The sequence below is a fragment of the Lynx canadensis genome, chromosome A2 (assembly GCF_007474595.2).
Source record: "Lynx canadensis isolate LIC74 chromosome A2, mLynCan4.pri.v2, whole genome shotgun sequence".
Taxonomy (NCBI): domain Eukaryota; kingdom Metazoa; phylum Chordata; class Mammalia; order Carnivora; family Felidae; genus Lynx; species Lynx canadensis.
Window position 1 is genome coordinate 52,738,651 of NC_044304.2, and position 21,767 is coordinate 52,760,417.

The 21,767-nt window shown below is 52.0% G+C and overlaps 2 protein-coding genes across 7 annotated transcripts in view; one reads left to right on the forward strand and one right to left on the reverse strand.

The window, feature by feature from the left end:
* The window catches only part of ATG7 (autophagy related 7), a 249,548-nt gene extending 239,759 nt beyond the window's left edge, over positions 1 to 9,789 (forward strand). For all 4 annotated transcript variants that reach the window (XM_030307412.1, XM_030307414.2, XM_030307415.2 and 1 more), the window contains exon 19: positions 8,213 to 9,789. In XM_030307412.1, the coding sequence (XP_030163272.1) occupies positions 8,213 to 8,245 (33 nt within the window). In that variant the 3' untranslated portion in view covers positions 8,246 to 9,789. The remainder of the gene's footprint in view (positions 1 to 8,212) is intronic.
* VGLL4 (vestigial like family member 4) overlaps positions 9,259 to 21,767 on the reverse strand; it is a 168,568-nt gene continuing 156,059 nt past the window's right edge. For all 3 annotated transcript variants that reach the window (XM_030307417.1, XM_030307418.1, XM_030307416.2), the window contains 3 exons: positions 17,608 to 17,830; positions 12,483 to 12,606; positions 9,259 to 12,064 (listed from right to left, as the gene is read on the reverse strand). In XM_030307417.1, coding sequence (XP_030163277.1) covers positions 11,793 to 12,064; positions 12,483 to 12,606; positions 17,608 to 17,830 — 619 coding nt within the window. In that variant the 3' untranslated portion in view covers positions 9,259 to 11,792. The remainder of the gene's footprint in view (positions 12,065 to 12,482; positions 12,607 to 17,607; positions 17,831 to 21,767) is intronic.

Below are 21,767 nucleotides of genomic sequence, written 5' to 3' on the forward strand. Positions count from 1 at the left end.
TTAAGGAAAATGTGCCTGTCTCATTTGGAGAGAGCGAAAAAGTGAAACCTTAGGGCCCTTTGGACGTGTGCGGTCCAGCTACCCATTCTGTCCGGCCTCTCATGATGAGTCCCAATGTTGGAAGGTCCCCCTGACTCATAGCAGTGGCCCCAGCCCCGCTGTCCTCACGCCTACACTGGCTTGAAGAGCCAGAGCTCCTCCCCCTGCTGCAGGGCCGCCAGGGGCCAAGGACAGAGAGGCTCTGTCAGGCCGTGACCACAGGGGCCAGGCCCTTGGCCAGTCAGGAGCAGCACAGTCCTCAGGGTAGGAGCTGGGGCTCCCCTCCTGACCGGGGGGGGCGGGGGCAGAAGACAGGTGGGGGGACCCCGGCAGCCGGGACAGTTCGGAGGCTGGCCTGGCCCGTCGCGAACCCTGGGTTTCCCCATGGTTCCTGTGGGTGCTGTTGGCCGCAGGGCCTCTCATTGTGTGTCAGCATGACAGAGGGTCGGTCCAGGAAGCAGGTTCAGAGACTGTCCTTCATCGTTTTTTTTAGAAAGAATTGTGTTTAACAATAAGGAAGTGGTGAGATCAAGTGGAAACAGCCTCTGTTCTCCCCCTTACCAGCTTGGCCTCCTTGACGAGTTACATCATTTCCTCTGGGTCAGTTGCCTGTTTTGTAAATGGTCGCAGCACTGTACTCGGGCTCCTGAGAAGACTGAGCGCAGGCGTGCGTTTGGCCGGATGGTACTACACCGTCCTGACAGACCACACCTCCACGCGTCAGTTCGTGGCCATCAGTGTTGTTTCTACTTTGGGACTATTACGAATAATGCTGTGAAGGCTCGTGTACAGGTTTTTGTGTGGTCATAGGTTTTCCGTTCTCTTGGGTACACACCCACCAGTGGAATTGCTGGGCCATCGAACAGCCAGACTGTTGTCCACAGTGGCTGCACCATGTCCCATTTTCCCTAGCAGCGTCTGGGGATTCCAGTTCCTCCACATCCTCGCCAGCACCTATTATCTGACTTTTTGATGAAAGCCGTCCTCGTGGGTACGACGTGGCATCTCCTTGTGGTTCTGATTTGCATTTTCCTAATGACGTTCAAGTATCTTTCATGTTCTTCCGAGCCATTTGTCTTTCTTGGAGAAATGTCTACTCAGCTCCTTTGCCTGTTCATAAATTAGGTTGTCTTTGCTACTGAGTTGCAAATGGTCTAGAAACAAGCCCCTTATCAGATCTATGATTTGCACGTATCTTCTCCCATTTCTGTGGGTTGTATTTTCACTTTCCTAATAATGTCCTTTGAAGCACACATTTTGTAAATTTTGATGAAGTCCAGTGCACCTGTTGTTTTGTCCTGCTTGCTGTGCTTTCAGTTGTTTTTCTTCTTGATTTAATATTTTGAATATAGAAACACTTACCTGATGCTCCAGTGCAAAGGTATGCTCGTCTCAAAAATGAATAAACGTTAAGAAAAAAATTTTTTTTAAAGTATGCTCAGATCAGCCTCACGTCCATTCCCCCACCATCAGTAGCCATTAAAATGAATTTCCAGTTTATCATTTGTGTTTTTATTTTTTGCAAAAATAAAGGAATATAAAACTGTTCATATTTCCTCTTCCATCTCTTCCCCCATTTGTCTTTCTCTCGCTAAGTAAATCCTGGAGATGGCACCCTACTCTTCGTTGAACTTCCTCGCCGTGTTTCGGGGCCACACTGGTCCCTGATGGGGGGAGGGGCACGTGCAGCGAATGAAAGGCTCAGCTAGCTGGTTCCCCACTGAGGGTCACTTGGGTTGTTTCCAGTCTTTGCCTGTAACAACCCATGGGGCAACGAATCATGTCCTTGTGTGTTTGTGGAGGTGTATCTTTAGGACAGACTCCTAACAGTAAGCCCGCTGGGTCAAACTTTGAGACAGGTAGTTCTGTTGGATACTCCACAGGGGCCTTGCCGTTTATGTCCCACCAGCATCGAAGGGGAGTGCCGTTTTCCCACAGATTCGCGGAATGTAATGCCAAGCTTTGGGATTTTTGCCCATCGGATAGGTGAGAAAACGTTCTGTGTAGTTTAAAAAAAAAAAAGTCAACTTTATTAAGGTGTATAATTTGTGTACAATAAAATGCATCCATTTAAAGCGCATGGTTTGGTGAGTTCTGACAGGCCATCTACTTTCTGTCTCCATAAATTAGTTTGGCCACGTCGAGAATTTTAGATACATGGGTCCGTATGGTACATATGGATCTTTTGTGCCAGGCTTCTTTGACTCCACATAATGACTCTGAGATGCATACGCGTCGCTTGCGTGCATTTGTAGTTTGTTCCTTTGAGGGTGAGTAGTACCCACTGTATGGATGTACCTCTGTTTGTTTCTCTGTTTGCCTGGCAAGAGTCATCTGGGTTGATTCCAGTTGTGCTGTGAGTATACTTGCAGCAGTCTTTTTGTGGACACGTGTTCTCGTGCCTTTGGGGTACATAGGAGTGGAGTGGCTGCATCGTGTGGATGTTTCACTGTACAAGTCACCAGACCTTGCTCCCAAGTGGTTTTGCCAGTTTCTGCCCCTGCCCGCAGCTGTGCGAGACTTCCTGTTGCTCCACAGCCTGACACAATTTTGTTGTTACCGGCCTAGTTTCATTTTGGCGGTTCTAGAAGGTACAGTGTGGTGCCTCTTTCTGGTTTGCATTTCCCTGAGGACTAAGGATACTGAGCACCTCTTCAGGTTCTTACTGGCCATTATATTTCCTTCATTGTGAAGTGTCTATTCACATCTTTTGCCCATAAGAACAAAACAAAACAAACAAAAAAAACAGGTTATCTGTCTACTATTGAGCAGTAGGAGTTCTTTATATATTCTGGTTACAAGTCCTTTTTATATACACTATGGATATTTTTCTTTCTAGTGGAATAAAGATGAGAAGTTTTGATTTTTGTGAAGACTCAATATTCTTTCTGGTTAGCATTTTTTGTATCCTATGAAATTTTAGCATTTCTCTTATTCTGAGCAGTTGAACCCCTTTTCTTATGTTTAAAGGCTATTTTCCATTTTTTCTGTGACCTGCCAATGTCCTTGGTTTATTTAAGAAAGAATCAATTTAGGGGCGCCTGGGTGGCCCAGTCAGTTAAGCATCGACTTGGGCTCAGGTCATGATCTTGCGGTTCGTGGGTTCGAGCCCTGCCTCAGGTTCTGTGCTGACATCTCAGAGCCTGGAGCCTGCTTCAAATTCTATATGTCCCTCTCTTTCTGCCCCTCCCCCACTCTCACTCTGTCTCTCTCAAAAATGAATAATAAAAACATTTTTTAAAAAGGGGCGCCTGGGTGGCTCAGTCGGGCCAACTTCAGCTCAGGTCATGATCTCAAGGTTCATGGGTTCGAGGTCCCACATAGAGCTTTGTGCTGAGAGCTCAGAGCCCAGAGCCTGCTTCGGATTCTGTGTCTCCTGCTCTTTCTGCTCCTCTCCCACTCAAGCTCTGTCTCTCTCAAAAATGAATAACGTTAAAAAAAAAAAAAAAAAAGAATAAGTTTATTGGTCTTTCTCATCTTGATTATTTTTATTTTTTTTTAAATGTTTTATTTTTGAGACAGAGAGCATGAGCAGGGGAGGGGCAGTGAGAGAGGGAGACACAGAATCTGAAGCAGGCTCCAGGCTCTCAGCTGTCAGTACAGAGCCTGACGTGAGGATTGAACCCACAGACCACAAGATCATGACCCGAGCTGAAGTCAGTCACTTAACCAACCAAGCCACCCAGGCGTCCCTTCTCTTCTTGATTTTTAAGAGCTATCTGTATTTTAGGGAGATTAGCCCTTTATGCAGTGTTTTCTCCCACTTGGTTGTCTTTTCAACTTTGCATATAGTGATTTTTCTATGTATAATTGCACACGTGTGTTTTCACATAATCCAGTGTATCTGTTTTATTGCTTAAAGATTTTAAGCTATAGGCTCCCCACTCCCAGGTTATAAAGGAGCTTACCCACATGTACCCTCTAGTATTTGTATGATTTTGCTGTTGTACATTTAGACCTGTCCCATTTGGAGTAGATTCTGGTATACAATGAGACATGGAATCAGTTTTATCTTTTTTTTAAGTTTATATATTTTGAGGTGGGGGCAGGGGGAGAGGCAGAGAGAGAATCCTAAGCAGGCTCCACACCGTCAGTGCAGAATCATGAGATCATGACCTGAGCCGCAACCAAGAGTCAGATGCTTAACCGACTGAGTCACCCAGGCGCCCCAGTTTTATCTTTTTGCAAATGACTGTCTGGTTGTCCCCATATCCTCTATTAAAAAGTCCATCTTTTGGTAGTGATTTGAGATCATATTCCCCAGACCTTTATCATTAAGATACTAAATTTCCATATGTACTTGGACATACTGTTCTGTTGTTTCTGGACTCATTTTGTTCCATTGGCCCATCTGTCTGTTCCCATGGTGATGTAACCTTCTCTAAATTGGAGACTTTATGACATGTTTGAACATACAGAACCTCCTCATTGCTTGTCTTTGCCAAGGTTTTCCTAGATACTCTTGCTTATTTGTTTTTCCTCATAAGCCTTAGAACTAGCTTGTCTAGCTCCAGAAAAGATACTTGTTGATTTTTTAAAATTGAAAGTGTGGTAAATCTATGAACTTGGGTGAAGTTGACATGTTTATTGCTGTTGAATCACCGTGTGCACAAACAAGGAACATTTCCCCCATTCGTTTCAGTTTCCTTTCCATAAGACTCTCGGGAGGACCCCTGCAGGACTGTGTGGGAGGGCTTTCTCAATGTGGATGTCAGACATTTAGTGTAGGTTCATTCCGAGTTGGAGCCCTTGCATCGCTTATAATGGGCTCTTCTCTCTCACTCTTTGCCAACTGGATACTGTTTGCATATATGGAGGCTAGAATTTGTTGTTGGTAATTTTATACCTTGCCCTCTTACTGAACACTTTATTGTCTTTATTCATATTAGCTTTTATTTTCTTGGGTTTTCTAGGTGTACTTGAATATCATCTGCAAAAAGGAGATCATTTATCTCTTCCTTAGAGTATGTGTATTTTTATTTTTTTATGTTTATTTTGAGACAGAGAGACATGGAGAGAGAGAATCCCAAGCTCTGTGCTGACAGCGCAGAGCCCAACACGGGGCTCGAACCCACAAACCATATCGTGACCTGAGCTGAAATCAAGAGTCGGGAGCTTAACCGACTGAGCCACCCAGGCGCCCCTGAATGTTGTTAAAGCTTTGCATTATATATTGCCAGATCTCTTCTGTTAAAAAATATGGTACCAATTTATGTTCCTTCTGGAAGTGTTTTGCCACTCCCTTGCCAGCACTGAGTATCAACACATTTTAAATCTTTGCCGGTTTAATACAACCTTCATTCATCCTGAAGAGGACATCCACAGGGCCCCTTCTACACCAGGTGCTGTGAGGGAGGCTGAGGACACAGCGGGGAACAGACTGATCCTGGCGCCCCCACTCTCAAGTCCTTATTCTAGAGTGAGAGGACGCTGTCGTTTGTTTTTTCCTCCCCAGCTTTACGGAGCAGTGACTGACACAAATTGTATAAATTTAGGTTTTACAAAGTGGTGATTTCATATACATTATGAAATGATTGCCACTATTAAGTTAACTACCATAGCCATCACCTCACATGGTTATTGTGGTGTGTGTGTGTGTGTGTGTGTGTGTGTGTGTGTCGAGAACACTTAAGATCTATTCCCTCGGCCAGTTTCAAGTAGATAGTATTTTTCGCTGTAGTTGCCGTGCTCTGTATGCGGGACCTCCAGAACCTACTCCTCTTATAACGCAAAGTTTGTACCCTTTGCCCCACATCTCATTTCCCCCCAGCCCCTGGCAACCAACCTTCTGCTCTCTGGTTCTCTGAGTTCAGCTTTTTTGGATTCTACCCAGAAGTGAGATCGTAATGGGTTGTGGAGCCTTAAGTTTCTAGAAGCTTACAGTTAAGCTTTCCTGAGCCCAGAGGATGGGAAAAGGACTGGCTACCCTAGTGGAGAAACCCTCTTCAGGCCCAGGGAACTCCTGGAAAATCCCCCAGCAGTTATGTAAAACCCATTACCCCCCGCCCCCCCTCTGGGGAGTCCTGGCGTCATAAGCCCTCTGGATGCCTCACTTGATGCCCTGCACCACCTGGGTGCTCCAGGAGCCAGGGCCAGAGCCTGCACCTCTCCTGCCCCTCCCCCCCCCCCCCCCACTGTGTGCAAAGGCAGGGCTGGGTGCTGAGGACCCTTCCCCATAGCTGAGATGCAACCAAACGGGTGATAAAGTGGATGGAAGCTCCCTGGAGCTCCTGCTTTCCCGTAAAGACCTACCCTGGGCCTGGCCCCCCAGTGTCCTATGAGAAACCCCATCTATTCACAGAGGGCACTGCCTGTTGACACAGACCTCCCGGGCCCTGGTTAGCATCCCTCCCACCTCTGGCAGGCTACAGCCCACAGGCCACGGCCCCTTCCTCTGTGCGGCCTGCCCTGGGCAGCCCCGGTTGTTCACATACTTCTTCCCACACGCCTGTGCTCCCAGCTCCACACCTTGCTGTCTGTGTAATCCAGGGCAAGCCGTCTTACCTCCCTGAATGTGTTTCCATCCACACCTCCCAGGCTATTGTGAGGAGTGGAGGAGGGAGTATTTGCACCAGGTCTATGCAGCTGTAGCACAGGAAGGGGCTCCACAAACATGTTTATTGAATGACTGAGTGAAAAGAATGGATGAACCTCACCAGCGAACCCTCTGGTGGCTGGTTTCCCAGTCAGGGGGTCTGAACCAGAGGATTATCACAAACGTGGGCTCCTTAGTGCACCCTTGGTTCGAGATGCAGCCACCCCCAGCCCCCACCACCACCAAATCCCATCGAGGGCCCAGGCCCCAGAGTCTATTTCAAGTCGTACTGTGGATCTGCTGGGTGGGGAGCTGGACCCAGAGAAAGGCAGGGCCTGCCTGGCCTCATTCAGGTGGCCGGACCCCAGACCGAGCTTCTCCCCACCCGTCCCTGCTCCTGCCGGCATCCGGATCTTGGCTTGCACATCCCATCTTGGTATCTCAGGACAGTAGGGTGTATGTAGAAAGGGGGATGGGTGTGAGAGGCACAGCCACCACCAGCGCTCGGCCCAGGCAACTGGGACGTCAGGATAAAGGAAATTTCCTTCTCTCTGTATTTATTTTCCACATCCTTGACTTTGAAAGCCAAGCTGGTGTTGATATTTACCTTGGCCGGGCCTCCCCATCTCCCTGGGCCAGCCTCGTGTAAACATGATGTTCCTTCTCAGCTCTGCTAGGGTTGAGGTGGCCTTTTGCAACCAATTCTAGGAATTTTGAAAGTCTGAGGCGTAAGTTCAGGGACCAGCCCCCCCAGGGATCCCAGGGTGTGAGGAGCCCTGGGGGGGGGGGGGGCCTCCGTTCTGGCCTCGGGCTCCCTCCCAGGGATTCCTGCAGATAGCTGCAGCAAAATAGACCTCTGGGGGTCAGCTAGACGGGCCTCCAGGCCTGCTCCCTCGTCTCACAGCAGCACGGCTGAGGAAGCCCCGCTGTCCCCATGAAGGTTGGCTCCAGAAGTTTGGGGTTCACCAGAGACACACAAGGAGGGACAGAGGGAGGATCTGGCTGTCTCCCCTGGGGCTGGTGGGCAGAGAGCTTACTCACAAGGGACAGACAGCTCGTCAGTGCTTGTTCACGTGTGCCATCTGTAGTGCATTTGGCACCTGGACCGCAGCTGACATGCCGCCCGAGAGTGGGAACCTGCCACGTTGGGAAGTGTGTGCGCAGGCAGGCTGGGTCCCCTCAGAGCAAGCACATGAGCCAGAGATCCTGCGCTCAGTGAGGGCAGACAGCGCACAGCGAGGCGGTTGGAGAGGATGATTTGGGATGGTGGTCGGTGCTGCAGAAACGAGGCAGCGGGGCCGGTCGGGGCAGGGATGGCTGCTGTGCGGTGGACGGTGGAGGTGAGGGGTGTTCACGCTCCCCGTTCAAATCTCAGCACCCCCGCCCCCAGGCTAGCCACTGGTTCACTCACTCAGCAGTGAGGCCTCAGGTAAATGACCTCCCTTCTCTGGGATTTGCTCTTACTATACAAGAAATAGGGTGTCTGTCCTTAGTGCCAAGGGTGTCTTGAGGCGCGCAGTGAGTCATCTGCAGGTGGGAGCCATCATTCTTCTTGTCATCACCCAGCGCAGGTTTGAGCCCACATCAGCGGGCACCACCGGCCGGCTGAACACTGAACGTCTCCCCTTCTCTACACAGATCTGGGACATGAGCGATGACGAGACGGTCTGATGCGGCCCACCCTCGTGTGGCTGGCTTCTCCCTGGCTGCCTGTGGAGGACTTCTCTGTTGCCTGAATGCGACTGCCACCTCCAGGATAGGTGACTCTGGGCCCTGCGCCCCTCCCATCTTTCTGGTCCCCTCCTCTGCATACCTTGAGGACCAGGGCCCCCTCTCCACTGCCCAGGAGCTTCTGGGGTTCTCCATTTCTCCTGATTCATGATCCCGCTAGTTCTGAGCTGAATAATAACCTTGGCTTTGGCATTGCCACTGATCTTGGACTTGGTTCCCTCCACGAGTTCTTTTTTCTTCTTCTTCTTCTGGTCAAGTGTTTGATAGTAAAAACTCCCAGGATCCTTCCTACCTTGGCCCCGGCTGGGGCAGCAATGAGGACAGGGAAGAAGTCAGCCCTACACACAGCCAATGGGGAAATGAGAAACCAGCTCCTTCCGGCAGCCACTGTGGGGGCAGCACCAGGGTCCCTGGGCCACGATGCAAACCCGAGAGGGGCCTATGGGCACCAGCGAGGGCTGATGTGCCTGTGAGGTCTGTCAGCCTGGTCTGCTGGAGAGGGAGGGCAGGAGAGCTGACCTCCATGTGGAACAGAAGGGCCCACACTCGTCCCAGTGAACTCAGAACTCCACTATGGACAGACGGCGACCCAGACGGCTCCTCCGCCGCTTGGCCTGTCCTCATGTGTGGGCAGAGCATCTGTCCGTCCCTGCTCAGGGGAGGAAAGAAGTTGCCACTGCCGCCTGGGCAGCTGCCCCTCCTGCCTCGGAGAGGACGCCTCGGCACCCAAGCCCACTCTCCTGCAGCCAAGTGAGGGGGATGCCTGCCCCACCCAGGGGTGCCCTCTACTGTCTCAGGCCCAGGACCCAGGCTAGAGTGGAGTCTGAGGCTGGCTCTTACAGGAGTGGGGATTCTGCAGGCCAGGTTGTCAGCGGTGTTCCCGCCCGTGTGGGATCTGTTGATGCAGGGCCATTGAGCCCTCCCCGGGGCCCGCGGGTCACACACACAGCCTGTGGTTTAAGAGCACTTTATTATTGTTCTTAAGGCTACTTTTAAGTACAAAAAAAAAGATGGCCTGCCAAACCTTTTTTTTTTTCTTCCAGGAAAACAGGCCACAGAGAATGGTATATTACAGATTTACAAACATGGAGAGAACGGTCAGAACTCACTGCAACGGCGTGGCTCTGTGAAGAACTCACTGTGCTCCTCCCGAGGCCAGGGAGTGTGTCCTTTCCCAGTGAAATGTTTGGTTTTCTGCTTCCCCACTTGCCAGTGCCCCTCCAGGGTACCGCCTATCCCAGATAGGCCAGCGCCCCGGGGCCGTTCCTCCCAAAGCAACGGCCTCGCTTGGGGACAGACTAGATGGCTGTCCCAGGAGCCTGCTCTTCACAGAGCCCACCGGCAGTGGGGTTGTTTTCCTGTGAACGCTCAGTAGCCTGTAGCAATAACAAACTAGTGGCTATTAAGGCAGATGCAGTGTTCTCATAGAATAACTGTGTTCCTGCACTTTTACAGACAAATCTACGACAAAAAAAAAAAAAAAAGATCAACTTTTTTTTCCAAACCAAAAAAAAAAATGATTACAATAGGAAAGGGGAAAATTAAATAGCTACATATCATTAACAAATTAATTGTTCTTCAAAAAATACCTACAAATTTCTCTGTACATTCTTTACGCACAGCGTAATGATGGTCTTAAAGTTACCTATATAAAAAAAGTGTTCTCACTGATTTCTTCCTACAGAAAATATAGGGGCCTGAACGCGAAAGCCTGGAAGCCCAGTAAGTGGGAGTGAAATGTGTGCAGGGGCAAGAGGAGAAGGGCTTTTCTTTCGCCTTTTGAAAGACCTGCGGCCACCCTGTGACCACAGCAAGAGCCAATCCGCTGACCTTTTTTTCCCAGTGACCATTTTCAAAATTAACCAGCTAACTTGTATTTTTCTTACACTGAAAACCAGCCTGGAGGGCTCCCGCGAGTCCACGGTGCCTCACGGGGGCGGGGAGGGGAGGCAGTCACGCCTGTGTCACCAGGGCAGGTGTCTTCTTAAGCCCTCTGGTGGGTGAGGCTGGAATGTCGCAAGGTGGAGGGGTGGGGGGATAGAAATGTACGTTTAACACAAAAAAGAGGAGCAGCTGTTGAACATCCACAGCTGTGTCCGTCATGCTTTCTTCTTTGCCTAATTTCTAGTTAGTAGCTATTACTATAGCAAACAATAATAAATGCAGTAATAACTGTATAAAGTCAGAGGAATGTATACTGCCTTGGCCCCAGCGTACGAGGAAGCACACAAAATACCATATCACAGATTGTCAGTAATCTGCTGTTCAGCCAAAAGGGTTGAAAGGGAACAGTTTCTGCATGGAGGGAAGTTGGAAGACACAAATCCCAACTCCCCTGGGCACTAGTAATAAGCAGACAGGGATGCAAAAAATAAATGTCAGCCGGCAGCAAAAACTCCAGCATCCTGCACCGCGGCTGACCAACGACTCGACTGCCCGTCTCCAGGGCCGGGCGGCCCCGCGCTGCTCAGGAGTAGTGTGACAACCAAACACAAATCTCAGAGTACAACTGTACCAGCAGTAAGTATATCTAGGACTGTAACTGACAAAAATAAACTAATTCTGAAAAGAAGCTAGTAAGTATTAAGGTTCTTGTTTACTATCTATACAATTAATAGAAACCAGCTATTTTTCTCCATTAAAACATGCATCACGTTGAAAGCACTATAGAATCGTCCAACCTCAGCTCTAGTCTAACAAACTGCAGTGTTTAGGAAAGGTAAAAATGCCCGTGATTGGTAGAGTCTGCAGTCCAGTTGCGAGCACCTGAAATCTAGAGAGAAAGACCTATAACCTGTATGAGACTTCCCCTTCCAAAGCTGTTTTGTCTAAATTAAAACAAAACAAAAAAAAACAACAAAAAAAACACAAATGGTCAGAAATGTCATCCTTAAACCCTTTGTTTTTCAGCAGTTTGCCCTCAGAGTACTAGCATCTCACATAAAGTTGTCAGGCAGGCAACTTTAGCCCTCCTCCAATAGTGCAAATCAGACGCGACAGTTCTCTGTTCTCTTCAAGTAGACGCGCGCGCACGCGCGGGCCGGACCAAACACGCAATGGAAGCTAAGCCACACACACCCTGGTCTCGAGAAGCAAATAAAAAGCACAAAGCATTTGAGTCACCAACGTCATGGCCTGTGACTGAGAAAGCGTGCGCCGTGGAGTCCTGGCCCCCGTCAGGGCAGCGGACCTGCATCAGAGGTCTCTTTGGTAACTGAGGCAGGAAGGTAGGACGCTACATCGGATGCTCCACGTGCAGCTCCTGCTCTCGTGTCGGAGGGCCCCCAGGTACGAATACCAAGCAAGTACAAAACAGAACAAAAATCCCAACGACATGGTTTTTGCGAATAAACCATCCCTTCCCTACCCTTCCCCCTACCCCACCCCCCCACAAATTTTTTTTTTTTTTTCTGTTTTAAGCACTGACTGTTCAAAGCTCAGGCAAACCATGCAGATTGACATCTTGTTCAAGGGTGGTGTGCTCCCTTCACGAGACCACGGAGGGAGAGTGACTGTGGCTGACCATGTGCGCCGAGGGGCTGGAGGGCTGGCCCCTGCGCGAGGCTGACTCGGGGCTGCTGGATGCGCCGTCCTTGGCCGCCTTGATCTGAAGCCACGTATCACCCAGGGCTTTGGCAAAGTGGTCGTCCACGGAGCCCGTGATGGACACCGAGTTGGGCGCCGGCTCGGGCTCCTTGTAGTTCTTGCCCAGGCTCCTGCGGAAGTGCTCCTCCACCACGGGGTCACAGGTGGTGGTGGCTGTTGGGGGGTAGGACAGCAGTCGGTCAGGGCTCTGGGGACAGAGGGCCCATCTCCACCCGCCCTAGCTGGGCATTTGGGCAGGTCGCTTCTCTGAACACGGCAACGTGCCACCCTGGACTAGGTGTGAGTTCAGAGAGAGAGTGCGTGGTTCTTAAGTAATTGTAGATCTTGTCCCACTACAGTGGGATCCTGGAGGTTTCTTTCCTCTGTCCCACTCAAGCCAGACACAATGCTGGGTGCCTGTGGGCTCAAAAACAACCCACACTTTTTCGACCTCTATAAAACAAGCTCCAGGGGTTAGTTGTTCCGTCCACGGCACGATGCCGAACTGCAAACACTCCACTTGAATCCTACCCAACGAGGAAGCCCAAGCCCCCGCCCGGCTGCCTCCCGCCCCACACACAGGGTGACTTACAGCTCGGGGCCCTCCGGTAGCTGGCTGGCCCGGCCGCCACGCAGCCGCTGTGCGCGATGGGGCAGTGCGAGAGGTTACAGTTGCGGGTGCTGGCCGAGGCGCACGTGATCACCGAAGGCCGGTTCTGGGGAGAAAAGGAGGCTGGGGTCAGCTGCGGCTTCGGCAGGCCGACAGGGAGCGGCGTCGCTTGCTCGCCCCAGCCGGGACCCCAGTCCTTCCACACGCGGCGCAGCTGCGAGGGAGGACGCGTCTCCATGTCCCTCCGCCACCGTGGACGGGCACCCATCCTGCCTGCAGGGAACGCAGCTACTCCGCGCAAGGCCCTCATCAGCACCCTCCCCTCCTCTGCCATGAGCGTGTCCCGCAGCCCTTCCTGATGACAGACAAAGTGAAGCCCAGCCCGTCTGCTGCCTCTGACTTCAAAACTGAAGAGAACCTGCTAAACCACAGTGAGTGGGGCCTCGGTGGGTAAGTGAGAAGCCTTCACAGTCCCTCCAGTCAAGTCCCCAGAGCAGCCCAGTCCCTGCCTCTCTCACGGTGTGCCCTGTACCCCTCAGGGTGCTCTAAGCCATCTCAGGACCCTTCCGACATACTCCCGGTTTCTGCTTAAGCTAGAGACAGCTCCAGTCGGTTTCTACTATGACCACACAAATCACGATGGAGGCAGAAATACAGGATGTATCCCACCCCTCACCCCCTCTGCTCTGCCGACACTCTCCCCTGCCCCAAGAACATCAATACTGTCTGCCTGGTAAACTCTGCTCATCCTTTAAAACCCCATTCACCTATCCTCTCTGTGAAGACTTTTATGGCCACCTGCACGTTCAGCAAGTCAATCACCCCTTCTAAGTGCACCCAGAAGACACCGGCACCTGGCTCCTCTAGCCCAGGCACACTTGAGAGCAAGGACCAGGAAGTGTTTCTGGATCCCCAGACCTTGGCCTGGTATCCAGGACAGAGAAGGTCTGTGAATTAAATAGCTGCCTAAGGTTCCAGCCAGGAAAGACCTCTCCTGATGGTGCAGAAGACAAGATGGAGAAGGATGTGCCCTGAATTGCAAGACAACTGGAAGACAGCTGGTTGAAGGGCCACCCAGAGGGCCCAGGGGGGAGGGCAATGTCAATGTGAGGGGGATCAGGGCTCGTCCACCCCTGGCCTTCCCTTTAAAGATTTCAACCAGTAGCCAGGATAAAGATACAAAAAGCTTGCACAGCAAACCTTCCCATGATGGGAAATGAACAGGAGTGAAAAACACGTTCTGTGATAAAGATCTGGACCTACAAGGATGAGCCAGGACATGCTTGGATCTAACATGAAATTACTCACATCCAAGCTGGGGGAAGATGTGGCTTAGCAGCAGCACATTAAGGAAAAGTAGGGAGTTTCATTTATTAGCTCAACACATCAGCAATGGGGATGTAGTGAGTGCGACCCATCCCGGTATGGGCAAAAATGGCGCCACGAGAACAAGGCCGAGAGGAACAAGTAGACCTGCGGTGAATGCCAGCCCTCCACTCATCAGGCAGTAGCCGCACCCCTCTAGCCTCCATTTCTCCACGTGTGAGAAAGGAAGAGGAGCAGCTGCAAAGGGGTTGGAGGACCACCTGAGGTGAGGGGTTGGGGGCCAAGCCCGTGGTGACAGGGGAGTCCTGCCCTTCAGGGGCTGGTCATGCTGCCCATGGAGGATAGCCTGCAGCTTGAAGGCCACCTTCCGAAGGGTCTTTTTAATGCTGAGCCTGTGTTCTCCCCACCTCCTGACCTCCATCCACGAGGCAGGACTAAGATAGCCGTAGCCAAAGTGACCTTGCCCCGTAGGCCAAGCTGGAAATCTGACCCAGGCACGGGGCCAGCTACTAAGCGAGACTCAGTAGGAGACTGAGATTGGTCTCAAGAGCCATGGGATGGCTGTGCCAAGCTGGCTAGGTGGGTGAGCAGCAGAGATCCGGGCTGGCGCAGAGCCAGGGGAGGGAGAGCCTGGCTTCCTCACCAGCTCTCCCAGGCAAGGGCCGGCCCTTCCTTCCTGATAACTGCTGTACCCATGACCCTGGGCTCCAGGAGACGGCCCGGGGTCCTCCCAATAAAACTCCCTTCCTCTTGTGCTTACGTCAGCTCAGGCTGGTTTTTGTTCCTTGGAACTGGAGTCCTGACTGACGCAATGTCGCAAAGTGGGGACATGTTTTGGAGAGATGGTCACAGAAGGCAAAGAAATGTAAAGCATCCTAGAATGAATTTAGAGAAGCTTGGAATAAAGCTAGAAGAATAAAGTCAACGTGCGGCCTTTATTTCAGCCACTCCCGGACAGAATATGGCCGCCTAGCAGGGGCCAGCAACACAGAACCACCGATGAACAAGGGGATGCTGTGAAGACATTCTAACTTCAGTCCTGACAGCAGGTCATCTCTAGGGCACCTCCCGAGATGGAGGGAACACGGTGGCTGTGCACATGGACAGCAGGGGGCAGCCTCACCTCCTCCCCCCCTTCCCCCCAACCCACCTGGCAGAGGGCTCCCAGTACAGGCCACACCACCACCCTCCTGTTCCGAGCTCAGGCCCATCTCCCCAACTCTGGCCAAATGCACGCTGTGCTTCAGCGCCACAAACCCACCTGGAACAGACTGTGAGCTCACGGGATGCAAACTCCTCCCCCAACACCCTAGTTTTCCAGATAGAGAAACCAAAGGCCTGAAATGAGTAACCTGCTGGAGCCTCCACAGCAAACCAGCAGCAGGGCCAGGCTGAGAATGTGTCACTCACACTCCACTCACTCCTCTCCCCACCCACATTGGCTGCATGTGGAACCGACGCTGCCCTGGAGAAAGACCGACCACGTGAGAACCATCCCGATGGACGCTATCCCCCGGGTTAGTATTTAACCTTAGCCTGCATCTCCCCATTTGCTGTCAAAGCCCCTCTCGCGGTCTCTTCTGGAGCTTCCTTTAGGACACACGATCCCCTCGGAGCCGCCATCACAAGAACACGAAGTGGGGTGACATTTTCTGCAGCCTCCCCAGACATGCCTCTCCAGGAACTTTCCTTTTCTGGTTCCCGGAGATGTGAGTCACATTTTCCACCCAACAGAGGAAGGCTTCCCCTGGCCGCCCTGCACCGCCTGTCCTGCCTGCCCACCGCACACAGCTGTGCCGCTGCTCCAGGAAGCCCCCACCCAGTCCTCTCCCTTGCTCAGAGCTGCGGGACAGCAAACTCACTTCCCCACAGGAGCCACCCTGACCGCTCACAAATAAAACAGAACCCCAGCAAACAGCCTCTGAGCTGACCGTGTTGCTCACCTCTGTGTGGTCAGCAGAGTACTGGGCACAGAACTCGGTAATGTCTGAGCAGTAGCTCAGGTTCTAGTGACTGGCCACACCACACCACACTGACAAAGGAGGGAGCTCATTGAGCGGTTACCCCATGAATGAAACACACATGAATGATAACCTTTGCTTCATCACCACCCCCAACGTTAAATGAAAGCTTAGGGGTGTGGCCACCACGTCGGGGAAGCCAAAGGCTTCCCACAAAAGCTGTCAGCCTGCCCCACAGCCATGGCTTTGTTCTCCATCCAGGGATCCCCTAAGAACTCAGGTGGGAATTCAAGGTTCTCAGTCCTAGAAAGCCTGCTCCACAGCTGCACAGCACATCGGACAGGCCAGGGACCTTCCTGCTGGGGGGCGGGGGGCAGCCAGGCACGTTTTACCGTAGGGTCAGGGAGACCACGGTAAAAGAGCCAAGTCACTGTGTCCAGCAGCATACTTCTCACACAGCAAATGTGACCCAAACCAACCAGAAGACCCTCAAAGTCATGGAAACCCATGATCCAAGAAACACTAAAGCTTCAGAGACAGCTGTTCTGGGCAGACATGGCTCCAGGGGCTCCAGGGAGCCTCTTCCCCCAAGCCACCATGGGCTTAGAGACTGATCTTCCCAGTGGAATCCCACCCCCACCTTGCCAAGGGACTCCCCAAGGCAGTGGCTGCAGCCAGAGGGCTGAATTCCCTGTTCCTAGAATCAAATTCTCTGATGCCTAAAACACCTCTACTGTGGGCTCTGAGTGCAATCCTCTTTGCACGCACCCACTCCCCTGACTAGACTGCAAGCTCCTTCCAGGCTGGAAACGTATTCCACTCATGTGTCTCTGTACCTCCAGAGCTTTGCCGAGTGCCCGAGGCACAGGCAGTACTAGTAAGTGTGCAGTAAGTGGCTGTCTACAGATACATTAATATAGTTATTTGATAACCAGTCTCCTCTATGCTAAAACCATGAGTGCCCTTATCTTGCCTGCCCAGCTTCTAGCATCCTCGTACATGGTAGGTATCTACCCCGTTCTGTTACATGAATGAACGAAACAAACGGGATGCAGATGTCTGGCTCCCCCGTGGGAAATGCAACCGTTCGTCGGCCTTACTGGATTCACAGGCACTGGCATGACTTCGTCTGATGCCAAGGCCCTGCCGACAGCAGTTACTACAGACTAGATCAGAGACTGGCGCCAGGCGTGCTGGGCCAGCTGTGTCAGGCAGGGTGGCCGGAAGCCCAGCGACAGGCACTTCGGTGGGGGGCTGCAGGAAAGCAGAGGGGAGCCCAGAAGCAGAGCCCGGGCCTCCAGCTGCACGCAGCATCTCCTCAGGACCCGGCACCTTCCTCCACTCACTGCCAGTCGATCTTAAGCAAACGCTGACAGCAGGACCTATTAGGTCACAAGGCCCTAGCGGTTCAGAGAGAAACACCATGGGCTCATGCAGGGATTCCAAACCTCAATGCCAATGCTTCCTTTCGTATTTCCCCAGGAGCCCCATTTTTGAAATATTGGGTTTTTTAATCAAGCGAACTCTGTTTATTAAATAATAATTTAATTTCCTTATTTTCCTTTAATAAAAAACATTCCTATCTGCCAATCACAGATTTCTCACCAGCATGAGCTAATAACCCCTCTGACCACTGACTTTATAGAATTCCAACCCAAAGCAAAGCAACCTGACATTTAACTTTGTCACAGTGTGACCTTGTAACAGGCCGCCGCCTCCCTCCCGGTCCTCTGCCCCGTGGTCTCCACCGGGGCCGCAGTCCCCACGCCCCTGGACCGACGACCGGCTGCCAACCTGAGCCCTCCTGGACAAAGGCATACCTGCTGCCGCTCCGCAGGGGTCAGCGTGGGCGCGATGCCAGCCGGCCTGCTGGCGTCCATGCTGTTCTTGGTCAGCGCCAGGGGCTGCTCCATGCTGAGGCTGGGGAGGGACGTGTACAGGTGGTTGCCGTGAAGGCTCATGGTGGGGGCCACGGCACGCTCAATGGGGCTGCGGCTGCGCTCCCGGGGGTCTTTTCGGCAGTCTCCGTTGGCAGTCTTGTTCCTGAAAAAGAGGAATGAGCACTTGGATGGAAACCCTGGCACGCTCTGAATGGCGAAGGGGAGACCGGCCTTGCGCCGGGCGCCTCATGCTGATTATTTAATTCCTCACCGCACTAGGGAGAAATATCTCATCACCATCGTCATCTCCATTTGCCAAGGCTCAGGCCAAAGAGCTCCAGTAAGGCGAGGAACCCCCGTGCTCACCCAGGTCGGTGTGACGCCAGAGCCCCAGGGTCTGAGGTCGGCCGTGTGGGGCCATCCAAGCGAAGACGCCACCCCTCGGCTCAGCACCCTACCCCTGCTCGGGGACGTGCTTGCAGAGCCCTTCCATAATAAACTCCGCTTGCTCGGAGCCTGGAGAACTCGCCTGCGTGCTCCAGGCCGGCTTGGTTTGACAAGGATCTGCCACTCAGCATAATCCAAAGTCACCAGATGCCTCCAACGTGGCGGATCGTGTTCTAAGCTTACTCCAGCAGCATTAGCTCTCTGGATCTTCCCCACAGCACGAAGGAGGCGCCGCAACTACTTTCTTTCCACGTGACAGAACCGAGACTCAGGGCTGTGGTGCCACACTGGCTGAGAACTGGTGCCGTCTGCCCCGGCTCCAAGCATGCAGCTCTACCATCCAGAACATACCGACCACAGCAGTCCACTTGAGGGAAGTCCCTCAACGGACACTCCCAAAGCCCTCAGCTGTGTGGAACATGGGTGGGGCTATAAACACCACCCCCACCTGCAACCTGAGTGACCCAGTCCAAAGGCAGCATCCTATATTGCATCTTTAGAGAATGCTACAGCATGGGTGACTGGCAAGGCACAGCCGATAAAAGACCAGGAACACCATTGTGGGCTCAGTCCAGGTCCCTCCTCCCCTGTTTATTCCTGGGGTTCTTTCTGCCTTGGGTCTCAGCCCCCACAGTCCACCATGTTCTTTACTGCCAGGACAATCTTTTTTTTTTTGTAACAAATGAGAAGTCTTTTAACTAGAAATGTGGTGGGTAATTTCAATGACTTTTCTTTAAGGGATGCAAATTATTCTCAGAGTCCACAGCCACCATCCATCCGCCTCAGGGGGCAGCCTGTTTCACAGCAGAGAAGCTTGGGCTCGTGCACTGAGAAACCCAGAGAAATCAACAGTCACAGCCCGCCTCTCCACCTGAATCAGATGAAAGGTAAGCTAGTATTTTATGCACCCAGGCATGCCTTCTCCCACTGCAGACTCACAGGCAGTTGTAGGAAATGAACACACGGCGATCCCATATACCCTTTGCCCTGCTTCCCCCATGGTGACGTAGGATGGCACCACACCCAGGCTACCCACACTCAATCTGAGCCCGTCTGATGCAGGTGTCCTGCTTTACTTGTTTTCATCCCAGCGTGAGCTCTGTATAACGCAGATCCGACCACATCACGCCCTTAGTTACAATTTTCAGCAGCTTGGCACCGCCTTCTCGCCAGAGTCCCGAAGGCCGACCACCTTCCCATCCTCACGCCCCCAAGCGTTGTGCTCTGCAGTTCCGACAGTCTACTTGCCATTCTTCAGGTAAGATGTGCCACTTTCTGTGGCTAATGGTGTATGTGTGTGCCCCCCCAACACACACACACACACACACACACACACACACACACACACACACACAGCACTCACTGCTAACCATGCCTGCAGCTTTAGGAGCTGTGCTCTGGATCCCCAAGTGCCCAAGCAAACCTTTAATAAAAAGCTCATCACACCAATATTAACAACGTCCTCACCTGTGCCCCCTCCCCACCTCTCCAGGGGCTTCTAGAACCACACCAAGCCCTGCTCATCCTGTACCCTCACTGCCCGGCACGCTACCCAGCATGGTAGGCCCACGGTCAGGACCGTGAGTGAACAAAAAGGAAGCCGTACACGGGTGACGGGGGAAGGAAAGGCAGGCCCCACAACCATGGAACGAAGGATGGGCAGAATCGTGAAGGAGTGAGGGCAGAGGGGCCGCTTGCGAGTATGCTCACACCTTTCAGGTGGATTGTGTGCCGGGATCAGTACACCATCAGGGGCTAGGTGGAAAGAGCAGTAGACGTGGCAAACTCCAGCCCCAAGCTTTAGTTCCACTCACCATCTCACAGGCAAGCCGCTCAGCCCAGTGCCCTCATCTACCATGTGTCACAGTACAATATGCCTCGGAGGGGTTTAAATAGGGACTGGACATAATACAGACCCAATAATCTTACTAGCACAGGGCAAGTGAGCAGTGAACGTGGAGGGACACATCAGCTGTAAGCCTAAGTAATTCACTGTGTAAGCCACAGCTTTTCATTTATGGGTGATTTTTCTCCCTCTTATCCTCTGGGTTGACTATATAGAATGACTTAAAAGCAGTTCGAGAATAAATTTTCAGCCTATTAAGGCAATCACAGGAGAATATGTTCTGGTCAAACAGTTCCATATATGCCACATATACCCCAACAATTTTCGAAGAATTACAAAAACCAAACCAAACAAAAAAACCTTAATTTTGAAACTGGCCTGTCCACAATTCCATTTTCCTGTGATGATTCAGAAGACATTACAGGGCTTCCCAACGAACGCCTCCGGGGCTATGAAAGCAAACAGCCATAATCACACAGCATAGGCCGTTTCGCTGGACAGACTTCCAGCCAGTCGAACCCGAGATAAACTGGACTTTACCTAAATGGAAATTTATCGCTAAACACACAATTTATCAGACTGGGGAAAAACTACATTGTCACAATACTCCTCTTCAGTATCAGGTTTTCTTCTCAATCTGGATAAGACGTAATGCTTGATAAGGTGCGTGAACTGCTTCCCTGAGACTATCTTCTCCCTGCCTGCCAAAATGAGGTTCCTGGAGCCTACCGAACACACTCCAGAAACTCCGGACGGAATGATGAGTTTCCCAGTCCGAATCTGCCTCTGTCCAATTCAGACTCCAGTTTTATCAAGCAAAGTTGACTGAGCCCCTATCCTGTGAAGGCCACAGAAAGTAAGGCACATCCCTGCCTTTTCACAGGCTCATGACCTGGCTACAGCAGAGAGGCCTGGGGAGGGGCCAGGCTCACACATGACAGCTACAGCCCCGGGGAAGCCAGCACGTGCCACATCACAGACAGGGGAGAATGCGGGAAAGAGCCAAAGGATGAAGAGTCGCCCAGGCTGGCGGGAAGAAGCAGCCTGAAGCTCAGGCCGTACGTACCTGTGACCATCCATCCAATGTCAGAGTCACCAGCACAGACCTACTACAGCACCGGTGATCATCCGAGTCTCATGCCCAAGTGGCACTTCAATACTGACAAGGCGCAGTGAGGTTTATCAACCCAGCCGGGCCTCCGGACAGTCAACTGAAGCGCGGGGATTAGTAAACCACGTTATAGGGGAAAGGGATGCCCCAAGGCAGTAGTGAATGGTCTAAAGGCATCTGGCTAACAGGGCAATGCCATATCCACAAAGTGTGCCCCCGAAACCCGCTCTGCACCCACATCGCCCTGGGGAGCAGGAGACGAGAACTCTGGGAAAGCTAACCAGAAAACTGATCAGCTGCAAACATGACACAGTGGGACATCACAGATCAGACAAGACACTGAAAACAGAAAGAAAACGTCTAAAGTACCTGGCATTTAATTTTAGTAAAATTATACATTACTCACATTTCCAGCTCACTTTCCTGGTTCCCGGAGCTTAACGACAGACACTGTTTTCCATGTTTCCCCCTCCTCCAGTGAATCATACCCAAGGCTCCACTGCTTCCCAGAGCATCATGTGCTCTCACGGACAGCAGACAAACCGCATGCTTCCTGCCTGCCAGATCCAAGTCGCCCCCGTCGTAGTTAAAGACAAAGTTTGCTCAGGAAAAACCCACTGCAGCCCCATCAGAGCCTAAAGGGCTCCCAGGTGCCTTGATGCCACGGCCGGGCTGCTGCCTCCGATGCACCCGGCC